At 36.3% G+C, this 12,203-nt stretch overlaps 1 protein-coding gene across 1 annotated transcript in view; it reads left to right on the top strand.

Moving 5' to 3' along the window:
• Window positions 1–11,279, top strand: part of LOC120588152 (transmembrane protease serine 11F) — a 61,304-nt gene extending 50,025 nt beyond the window's left edge. The window contains exons 8-10 of the mRNA XM_039845350.1: window positions 3,247–3,506; window positions 7,518–7,660; window positions 10,435–11,279. Of these exons, the coding sequence (XP_039701284.1) occupies window positions 3,247–3,506; window positions 7,518–7,660; window positions 10,435–10,593 (562 nt within the window). The 3' untranslated portion in view covers window positions 10,594–11,279. The remainder of the gene's footprint in view (window positions 1–3,246; window positions 3,507–7,517; window positions 7,661–10,434) is intronic.
• Window positions 11,280–12,203: the final 924 nt, after the last annotated feature.

Genomic DNA, 12,203 nt, shown 5'->3' with positions numbered 1-12,203 from the left:
AGAGTAATCAGGAGGTGGAGGGGAAGAAATTAAAAAAAAAAAAAAAAAGATGTGTTCAATGATAAACTAAACAGAACAGTAGTAGAAGAATTGGAAAGCAGGTTAGCAGAAAGACTGAAGCAAATAGAGAAAAAGACTATTATACATGTAACTGTTGTGGCCTGTATAGAGTAGACCAAACCAAGTATGCTCTCAAAGGCTGTTTATTAGCCGGCGGCTGTCCTGTACAAAGGAGCAACCCGAAATGCCAAGATACAAGGTTTTTAAGCCCTAAATCCCATTCTTCATTCTATCTTAAACACAAAGGTCTATTTCTCTCCTATTCACTACCTGTCAACCCACTGGTCAGGTGTGCAAGCGGGGAGTACAGAAGCAGAAAGCTTGTTGTTAGAATGTTATGTTCTTATCGGTGATTGCCTATGTTCCCATGGGCAATAGCCAGTATTCTCATGGGCGATGGCCAAACAGTAATTTTCAGCTTATATACAATTGATTATTTTTCGTGCCACGCAAGCAAGCAGGGTTACACAGGCTAAAATTGGCAGTTAGCATATGAGCTCATTGTTACAAGTTTCATGATTAACAGAATGCGGTTAGGGGTTCCAGAAACTAGGCCTAAGGTATAGACTTCCTTTGTCCAGTTTCAGATTTTAATTATCCTTTAACCTTTTCACATTTCAGCAGGCTGTCACATAACAAGTTTAAATTCTTCCATGTAGTCAAGGAGAAAATTCGACTTCTGTTTTATTTTGTTTTGTTTTGTTTTCAGTTAATCCTTCTATCCTTTCACTCTCAACATCAACTATCATTTTATAAATAAGAAAAAAAAATCAAAGGTATCACTCTAGAAGCTCTCCCTTCCAACTGCTTTATTTAAGAACCCCAGTGGGCTTGTGAGAACTAGAGAGGTGTGTAGATGTTTGGAGAGACTTGCCAACTTGTCTCATTGCCCTCACAGCATGGAAGACTAGTCATATAGGCCCTGAGAGAAGCAATCTGCTTGTGATGTACCTCTAAAAACTCAGTTCATGTACACAGATATACACAGGCACTCTATTGCCCCAGGAGATAAGGGCACACCTTCTTTCCTTCCTGAGGTTTCAGCATCAGGATACAGAATTTTTTTTTTTCTTTTTTTTTCAAACTCTAAAGATAAAGGCTCTGAATGAAGCCCTGGCCAGTGACACTGTTCACACACCCTTTCTAGTATACTATCTTTGGTGAGTCTAGCGGGCTCTTGACTATCTTTCTAAGAGTAATATTTAAATAGTTCCAAGTTGCCCACACCTTTATTTATGGGGTAAATGTGTAATAGGAATGACCTAATGAATTTAAGGTGATTGTCTATCACTCTCTCATGAGACAAAAGAAGAAAGACTCACTTATATATTTATAACTCCCAAAATAACTGGTGTCGTGCCTTAGGTTTTACTTGAGTTTCACTAATTTTTTTTAAGGTTTTCTGATTTTTTGTTCACATAGTGCTCCAGTCTTCACACTTGTTTTTGGGAGTGGCATCCATTTTGGTTTATTACTTAGCCTTGCTTATGTTAAAAATAATAAATCCAGAATATTAATTTATTAACATTTAATGAAGAATATAAACTAAAGTGATTGAGATATACATTTTGGCAGGTCTAGTACAGTCTCTGTATGCTGACAAACTAAATGGGAATTGGCCACTGAGTTTGATAAAATAGAGATAACTGGTGACCTTGATGAGAGAAATTGCGGTGATATGATAGGGATGGAAATGAATTGAAGAGAGAATAGAGGACAAGAATTGGATTCAGTGAGCTTAGATGCCACTTTCAAGGAGTTTCAAATGAATGGGAACAGAGAAATTTGACAGGTGAAGGTGGTTGTGGACTCAAAGGAAGTTCTTAAAATATGAGTGACATTATAGCATATTTTATGCCAATAATAATAATCTAAAAGAACTGGGGAAGGTGATGATCTTGGAAATGGTTCAGTTTTGAGATGTTATAATTTTATTGCACAGTTAACATATACTGTTGTGAAAGAAAAATACAGGGTACTTTGAAAACAATACCACAATTATCCAGAGTTTTTAAATTTGCCCCCATTAAATAGTGTATTTTTTTTAAAGACCATGTTTAAGACAAATTTTAGTACCTTTATGCTCATAGAAAAGGGTCCTATGAAACACTGTGGATGGGGAGAAAGTTCTTGACAGGAAAGATATCATGAGACTTGAGCCAGCTCTCTCTGACATTAACCAGCTGGATATGTCCCTTACCTGGGCAATTCAACTTTTAAGTCTCAGTGTCCCTATTCACAAACAGGTTGAACTGCGCCTATTACATGAGGTTTCCCTTCTGATTGACAATGCCTGAAGAGGTGGGTTTCTATTTTATGTACTCAAGCTTCTTGAGGACTGAAGGCATGCATATCTTGTATCTTCTGGTATTCAAATGAAAGCTTTAGCCCTAAGATTTCAGCTTTGAATAAAATCTTCCTTTAAAATGTAAATAAGTAAAACAACTGAGAGAAGAGCCCTTCCCATTTCCTGGTTCCCACCCCAGGGCTCTGCCTGCTCATGCCTGGGGCAGTGCCTAGTACTTTGAAAACCACTGATCTTTCAAGTTTTTATTACACTTACACATCTATGATTCATCAACACAGTAATCCTGCATGCACAAGGAAATCTTCTTTTTCGATTCTCCTCTGTGATTTCCTTCTACATAATTTTTCTCTACGAAGAGAATTTCAAGTTTCTATATATTTCTAGTCATTCTCGATGAAGATAATTAGAAGACAGAACAAGAGGTGACAAGTGAATCATAAAATAAGAGTGGATGAAGTGTCTGATACAGAGGAAGAATGCCCCTTGGTATATATAGTACCAAAGCAAATTAATATCTACACATTTCATTGAAAGCATAGAAAAAAGATAATCTGACAAGTTTCTAATAAACAAGGAGTTAAATACTGGAAATTAATTGTATAGCACCCATTACTATTATTAATCCAAATAAAGTATGAAAATTTCATTTAGTTGCTTTGCTTTTTTTAATTTTAAAGGAGTAAAATATTTTTAGCTTTCATACTCTCACTTATATCATCGGTATTTTTCACCTCTTTTTTAAATAAGGTCATCAACAGCAAATTCACCATAGGTATTTTTCAGGAGCATAATCCCAATAGTTCGGGAGAAAAACAGTCTCAATCTTTTTTAAAGTATAAAGTTAAGCATCATAAATTTTATCCTTTAATGTTTTGCAGAAATAAAGACCCAAGTCAATGGATTGCTACTTTTGGTACAACTATAGCACCACCCGCAGTACAACGAAATGTGGGGAAAATTATCCTTCATGAAAATTACCGTAGAGAAACAAATGAAAATGATATTGCTTTGGCTCAGCTCACTACTCGAGTTGAGTTTTCAAATGTAGTCCAGAGAGTTTGCCTCCCAGATGCATCTATAAAGTTGACACCTAAAACAAGTGTGTTTGTTACAGGGTTTGGATCCATTGTAGATGATGGTGAGTATTCAACCTAATTTACTTAGTACAAATATGTCTTAGGCTGCAACAAGCTGTCTTAGGGAATCCCTTTTTAGAGTGTGTATAAAAATAATGTTGATGCTTCCAGTGTGTATGGCCCTGAGCAGAACAGGGGACTGTGAGTTAAAAAGTTAAAGGAAGAAGGGAAAAAATGGCATAGATGATAGAGGCTCTGTTCATCCCTCTGGCAAACAAATCAAAGTTGTGATGGAAACAAGGAGCAAGGAGCAAGGAAAAATAAGCTGAACAACTAAGCTGAAAATAAGATGAACAACTGAGGAGAAATCCCCAAATCACCCTGCAACGGCAGAATGTAGGATGGGGCGAGGATGCGGAGCTGCCCAGTCTCGAGCGGCTGAATGAGACAGAGGCTGAGGCAGCAGCAGCAGCAGCAGCAGCAGCAGTGGCAGATGCATCTTAAAGGGATCGCATCCACAAGTGAATTTTCACGATGATGGACATACTTGCTCTGAGCCCCAGTGCTGATTCTGCTGCGTGCAGGGGGCACCAGAGACTTACAGGAAGACATTGTCGGAGTGAGGGCAAGATTTGCTCTGTACAGAAGTGCTGACAGTATCCATTGTTCTCTGTTGAGCCCTCCCCACTCCTAGCGTGCAGCCACAAAGCCGCCGTAGCCGAGAGGTCATCAAACTGGATAACAGAGGTCCTCCCATCCAGAGGATTCCCTGAAACTCTACCTCCTCTCGTTCACAGCCCCACCCAAGCCACATCCAGGTGTATCCTCAGTGAGTTCAGGTGTTTCTTGCTGAGCAGCACCTAGACTCACACTAGAGGCAGCGATCCTTGGTTTCTGGAGTGGCCTTTTGAGGCAACTATAAGCACAGCATCTGTGGATTGCTTGCTGAATCTTAACAGGTGGCCCTAGAGGGCAGAGGCTTGGGTGAAATTTGGCCTGCAGCTGAACCCCTCTTAGGACCTTGCCACAGTACACCTACCACAGAAAGACACACTAATGATACTGGGAGACTTAAGAGCTTTGCTTAGTTCATAGAAACAGACACAGAAAGGCAGCCAAAATGGGAAGATAAAGAAGCAGAAACCATATGAGAGAACAGAACAGAGATCCAGAAATAATGGAGTCAAGTAATCTAACAGCTGCAGAGTTCAAAACACTGTTATAAAGATGCTCAATGAATTTATAGGAAATGCAGATGAATTCAGTGAGAACTTTAACAAAGATAAAAATTTTAAGAATTAAAATGGAAATTATAAAAGAGAACTAGTCAGAAATGAAGAACACATGATCTGAGATGAGAAGTATAATAAATGGAATAAACAAAGGAATGAACAAAATGAATAAAGGATCAAATAACCTATCTAGAGGATGGAAAAGCCAAGGACATTCAATTACAACGGCAAGAAAAAAGATGCCAAGACTATAAAAATAATTTAAGGAGCATATGAGACACTATTAAGGGTCCAAATATCCGTCTGATCAGCGTACCTGAAGAAAATCAAGTGTTGAACAGCTGGTTGAAGAAATAATAATGAAAAACTTCCCTAACCTGGTGAAGGAAATGGACATAAAACCCCAGGAAGCCCAGAGAATTCCAAAAATCAGGAATCCGAAGAGGCCCACACCAAGATGCATCATAAGTAAAATGCCAAAGGTTAAATACAAAGAAAGAATATTAAAAGCAGCAAGAGAAAAACAGATAGTTACCTATAAGGGAATACCCATAAGACTGACAGCTGATTTCTCAAAAGAAACTATGCAAGACAGAAAGGCTTGGCAAAAAATATTCGACAGAATGAAGAACCAGGATATACAACCAAAAATACTTTATCCAGCAAAGCTGTCATTTAGAGACGAAGGACAGATATAGAGCTTCCCAGACAAAAATAAGCTAAAGGAATTTATTAGCACCAACCCAGTATTACAGAAAATGTTGGAGGGACTTCTTTAAAAAGAAAAAACATGTATCAAAAACAGGAATAAAGAATGGTAACAACTACATTCCTATCAATAAGTACCTCAAATGGAAAAGAAGTAAGTGCTCCAACCAAAAGATAGAGTGGCTGAATGGATAAGAAAATGAGACTCCTACATATGCTGCCTACAAGAGACTCACTTCAGATTAAAAGGTACACACAGGCTAAAAGAAAGAGGAAGGAAAAAGATATTGTTCTGATGGACCTAGAAGGTATTTAAGTCAGACAGAGAAACATAAACATTATATGATTTCACTTATATGTAGAATCTAAGGAATAAAAAGAACAAACTCATCAAAAACAGACTCACAAATATAGTGGACAATATGGTGACAGACAGAGGAGAGGGAGGTTTGCGGGGCTGGGAGAATGGGGCGAAGGGTTAAAGAAGGACAAATTAGTAGCTGATGGATGGTCATGGGGATGGGGAACACAGCATAGGGAATGCAGTTAGAATTAATACTTTGGCTAGGTGGAGAGTCAGGGGCGGGAGCAATTGGGGAGATCATTTTACGAACTATGCAGATGTCTAACCAATGTACTGTTTACTTGAAACTAATTTAAATAAATAAATAAATGAATAAATAAATAAATAAATAAATAAGAACATATGGGTTTAAAGATGGGGTTGAATAAAGTTGAGAAGAAAAATTCTGCACATCAAAAAAAATAAGTTAAAGGAATCAGGTCCTTACTCTTGAGGATTTCACAATTAATTGAAGTAGTGTTGAGAAAGGGAAAGGCTATTATAGAAGAAAAAAACAGTTTTAGGTGCTATGAAAAGGTTCAAAATGGTATGGAAGTAGAAGGGAGTGTAATTGCATATTGTACATTTCCCATATGTAAACACTCCTGATTAACATGTACTTCAAACCACAATCTTATGATAGTCTTTTTTTTTTGTCAAAATTCTTCCCTGTTTTAATTAGCATTTATACTAATCATAAACATGAAAGTGTTTTGTGAATGTTTTGAGAATTTCAATTTTGATTAGTTAATAGAATCCATATTTCTTCCTCTGTCCCACTTAATATGAGGTTTAAAAGACATCAGTTCTAAAATTTTATAACTGCAGACCAGAACTTAAGATTTCTAGTTACTAGTTTATTTCCTTTAAAGAGAGAGTTGGATTGAATGTTTTAAAATGGGAAATAAAGCAATAGTTAAAGTTCTATCAAGGATATCCAGAATAAACTAGGAGACCAATGCTAATGTATCATAAGCTGACTTTTTTTTGGACTGAATTCTATTACATGTAAGATTTCTCAAATGCTCTATGCATCGCCAACTTGACTTTGTAAGAGGTTGTTATAAGGCTCCTTTAGTGCTCCCTTGCCTTACAGCTAGCTTAGGGATACTCACTGATAGTTTTAATCAGGAGCCCTAAACTACTTCCTTTCCTTCACATATTCAATTGTGCAGTATTCTCTCCCCCTAATTCCTGGCCCTACTCTGTGCTGGCATCAGATTGCTAGCATATATTAGGCGTTTGTTCCATTTCCCATGCTTTAAGACACCCTTAAATAACACACTACAGCAGGGAATAGAGCAAATGGCTCTGTGCAGCTCATAGCCTGGTTTCTATTTGAATAGCTTTTGGAAAATTGGTCAATTTCCCCAAGCCTCAATTTCCTTATATGAAAAAATATGCCAGTCGGACAAGGTCAGTGTAATGGACCTTTTCATGAAAAAAAAAGTACACACACACATACATATACAAACACACACACACGCATATATATATATATGTTGCATGTATTTTGGGGGGGGGCGGGAGGATATCCGTACATGTACTTTTAAGGGTTCGAATAGTTTTCAAAGATCCACAAATATGACATAATATCGGGGCATATATGTTTATGGTTCCTTGCATGTAGACATTTATGATGCAGAAAATAAAATCAGGCAACAAAATAATAAAATAATATTGTGCTTTTGCTCCTAGGAGTATACCATTTATGTGTCTTCCATGTTTTAGTTACAATTGTATTTGAAGAACCCATTTTTTTGTTTTATTTTATTTTGTGTATGTAATAGGACCTACACAAAATAAACTTCGGCAAGCCAGGGTGGAAACCATAAGCACTGATGTATGTAACAGAAAAGATGTGTATGATGGCCTGATAACTTCAGGAATGTTATGTGCAGGATTCATGGAAGGAAAAGTAGACGCATGTAAAGTAAGTCTAAAGTCAAGGTCAAAACATTAAAAGGAAAGTTTTCATTAGCTGTTTCTAAGTTTGGCGTATATTTCACTTGGAAGCAAAAAAGAATGGCCTCCATTTCACCAAGGACTCAGTTTATTTGATAATTATAATAACAAAAATTATTATATTGAATGTTTACTATGTGCCAAGTGCTATGCACTTTTTATTTATTATTTTATTTGCTATATTGAAATCAAAACAGTATTATAATTATCTGTTTTACAAATTAGAAAATTAACATCTGTTGCTCCTATTTCTGGTTCATACAATTACTCTTATGGTCTATTGTTATTTTCTTAAACAAAATTGAAAACAAAAGACAAAGAAGCCTCTCCACTGAAGACAATTTTATTCAGCTCTGTCGTCATCTCTCGTGTATCTTTTTTCATCCCTACCTTCGAGTCTCTCCCTTCTTGTCCTTCTCATTCTATGATTTTGACACTAAAACAATTTTCTTCTTCATCTCAAGCCCTGCAATATTAACACTAACCCATTTGAATGCTGAATTCTTAGTTCCTAGATCCTCTAATCTCCAGTGATCCTCACCCCTCCTCAGCCACCTATTCTAGGCACACACCTTGAGCCTTGTCAACTCTTTTAAGTTAGGAAAAAAAGGAAACACAAGTAACACTTTTTTGACCCATAACGCCTCCAGTTAGCACCCTATCTTCTCTTTATCATCAAATATTTGGAAAAATGTTTGTATCCATTGTCTCAATTTTCTCAACCCCTACTAACATCTCAAACCACTTCTATATGGTTTCTACCCTATCACTTCATGAAAAAAGCATTTCCTGAGATTTTTCAATGACCCACCAATGACCTCCAACAAATGATTTTTGATCTTAATTTTTTTAACCTCTTAACAGCATTTAACAATGTTTACGCTCTTGCCTGAAATATTGTTTTTCCTGGCTTGTAATAATTTTCCTCATACGTCTCTGTCTGCTTCCTCTCCATCTCCTTTTCAGGATCATTCTCTTAATCCCAGACATTAAATTTTGATCTAGCCTGTGTCTGTTCCTCTTTTTTCTCTATACTTTATCCCTAGAGGATCTAATTCTCTTCCATAGCTTCAATTATCATCTTTTTTGCAGACGGTAATTATCTGCAGTATAAATTCACAAATTTATACTTTTAGCCCCAATCACCCCTTTCATCTCCAGACATATATTCTACTCTACTTGGATATTTCGACAGCATCTCATTTAAAATGTTGCACCTGATTCTGCTCTTATTTCCCTCTTCACCTGATCTTCTTCCTATGTTTTATATCTCTGTGAATAGCATGCCCTTTTTATTCTGTTAAACTAGCCAGAAGACTAAAAGCTATTCTAACTTTCTCTCCTTATCCCTTATCTAATTGATGACCTAATTGAATGGTTTTACCTCCTTAAATGTCTCTTGATCATCTCTCTCCGTCTCTACCTTTCTCTCTATATATCTTTCCTACCTTCACCTCCTTTTCTCAACTGCCTCAGCCACTTTAGCCATCTACCATATCTTCTTGTATTCACTCTATGCTCCTTTAGTCTAGGATGGTTTCTAACCAGATGTAATCTGATCATGTCAATGTCAATACCCTCTTTAAAACACTTCAGTGGCTAACCTTCATTTTTATCTTAAGATTAAAAAAAAAAAACAACAACTACTCAAAATGATGCAAAGGGCTCCACTTGAACTAGTCTCTTCCTTCTTGTATATCCCCATCGCATACCACTTGCTCCCTTATTGTCTTTTCTTCAGCCTCTTTTTTCTCTAAAGGCCCTTGAATGTGCCAGTCATGCTATTCCTTCTACCTAGAACATGTTTTATCTACATTTTCCTCTTCATGGTTAACTCTTCTTCCTTTAGATATCAGCTTGATTATATCTCATCAGGGGAAACTTTCCTGGCCTTCCTGACCAGTCAAATTACCATACTGTACATTTCTATAGCACTTATCACAGTCGAATTTTGCATTAATTGGTGGGTTTATTTAACATTGGTTTTTTTAACCTAAACTTTAAGTTCTATGGGCATATGGACCATTCACTTTTGGTCATTATGATATTCTCAATGTCCATCAAAATGCTTGGACATACAGTAGAAATTCAATAAATAGTTCACAAAAAAATAAAGAATGTGGAAGAGGCACAGAGAGGTTAAGTTCTTACCCTAGGTCACACAATTAGTATTTAATAGAGCTGGGCCTGAAACTTGGCAATTCAACTACTGAGATGATACTTTTAACCTCTATGTTTATATCTGTTTATTTAGTTAATCTTCCATGTTCCAAAAAAAATTTCAGGGGGCTTATATAAAATTCAGCAAGCAAACATAAATTTGAGTTAGGTGAGTAAAAGAAGACCAAGAATAGGTCCATAAAACATAAGGTAACAATATTCAGAAGAGATCATTGAAAATTTTCACCTACGCACAAATACTAACCTCATACTTTATATACATGCTTACCAAATGATGCATAAATATCTAATCAAACCAGCAAAAAAATTCAAGAATGCTGAACCAGAAATAATGTAACTATTTAATATGGATGTTAGTCTTTCTAAAAAACAATGCACTTTAAAGTTTAGCACAAAATTTTAACTCAGTTGAGAGAAACATTACATAATTGATATCTAGCCTAGTTGCATGTTCTATGTATCGATTTCCTATTTTTCTGTGGAAGAGATGATTGAAATGACCTTCCTACCAAATTAAATTAGAGTTAAAATTTTTAAATATGTTTTTATTTTTTTCTCCAGGGTGATTCTGGTGGACCTCTGGTTTATGATAATCATGACATCTGGTACCTTGTTGGTATAGTAAGTTGGGGACAATCATGTGCTCTTCCCAAAAAACCTGGGGTCTACACGAGAGTGACTCAGTATCGAGACTGGATTGCTTCAAAGACTGGTATCTAGTGGGAATTGTTTATGAATTATATTTGTGGCACATGGAGCTAAAAACTTCTACATATTGTATATTATTTATATTCATGTGGTTTGGATCAGTGCTTTTGCTGGATGTCAAGAAATTCTTTAAACTCAGACCAATCTAATATTTGAGGTGGCCTTTGTGACTAAACTCTCTTTCTACCCTGAGGGAAGAAGACACAGCAAATGACAGGTAACACTGATTCCTCACTCACAAGGGAAACTGTTTGTGATACTTAATAATAAAATGAATATTTATAAATGGTTTTCCCCAATGGAAGATGGGGAACATCATTTTCCACAGGATATGAAGAGCTTCCAGAGCTGCTGAAAATCTTACCTCATATACTACCTGAAGCACTTGAGATTCTTCTAGCAAAAAATCAAACAATAGTCTTCCCTGAGGATTCAGGACTTCAATATTCTAGCACAAATGACTGGACACATTCGATGGCTAGAATGGAGAAGCATGAGATTTGCAATATAACTTGAACTCTAACCTGGGTTTATAAATAATAACGGAGCATTATTATTAACCACAAGAATTGCCATTTAAAAGATGTTTAAATGTATCTGAACTTGCAGTTAATATTGCTTTAAATACACAAGCACTAGTTTCAGGCTGCACGTCGTATTGTTAGTAGGCATTTCTGACTTATTCTGAACAGCATCATTAGTTGGTGTTAGGCCAGAAATGAGAATGAAAAAGAGACTCTTGGGAGCATTTTCCCTTAGTTAAAAAGAAAATAGAAAGAACTGATGGGATCTAGGCCAGCAGAGTTGGTTGCAAATGATTAGTAACAGGACGAACACTCTAGATTTCTGGTAGAATAAGCTATCCAATTGTTTATTTAGAAATTTCTACATTAATACATGGCAACTGGTGCTTTCATAAGTTTTCAGCTTCTGACAGTTCAGATGTCTATCAAAATGTCAGGTTGGGAGAGTTGATTTGCATAAAGCACTAAGGACAGTGCCTGACACATATCATGCACTATATAAGTGTTTGCTATAATGGGTAGGAATGTCTCTGTGAGTTTTAAGATAAATTAACTTAATTTGTCAAGTTAGTTAATGACTTTGGGGCTTAAAACTGCACAAAATCTAGTGGTGGAGGGTACAGGCTTTGGAATCAGGCTGCCCAAGCTTGAACATTGGCTGTGCCACATATGAGCTATTTGACCTTGAGCAGGTTTCTTAACACCACTGTGCATTAACTCGTTCATCTCTACAATGGGAATAAAAATAGTACCTACCTCATATGGTTGTTATGAGGATTAAATGCATTAATGCAAATAAAGCTCTTGGAACAGTGTCTGCATACAGCAGGCTGTCAACATCGACTAGCTACTATTAATTATTATTTGTGTGCTTTGGACTCGATAATAATATTCTTTTTAAAAAATGTTCCCTGTTTCTTTAAAGTCATGTAATTAATTTCAGAATACTTCAAATTACACTGTAAAAAGTTTAGGTGAACCACTAGATTTTCGAAATCACTTTTTATGTCTCATTAATATATTTTGAATTATGTCTGCTTGTAGACATGTAGCTATAAAATGTGTAGCCATCTGGCCTCAGAGTTGTGACTGGAAATG

Source organism: Pteropus medius, unplaced genomic scaffold (genome assembly GCF_902729225.1).
Source record: "Pteropus medius unplaced genomic scaffold, Ma_sr-lr_union100, whole genome shotgun sequence".
In the NCBI taxonomy this organism is placed as follows: domain Eukaryota; kingdom Metazoa; phylum Chordata; class Mammalia; order Chiroptera; family Pteropodidae; genus Pteropus; species Pteropus medius.
Note: the sequence above shows the minus strand (reverse complement) of the source record. Positions and strands in the feature narration are given on the sequence as shown.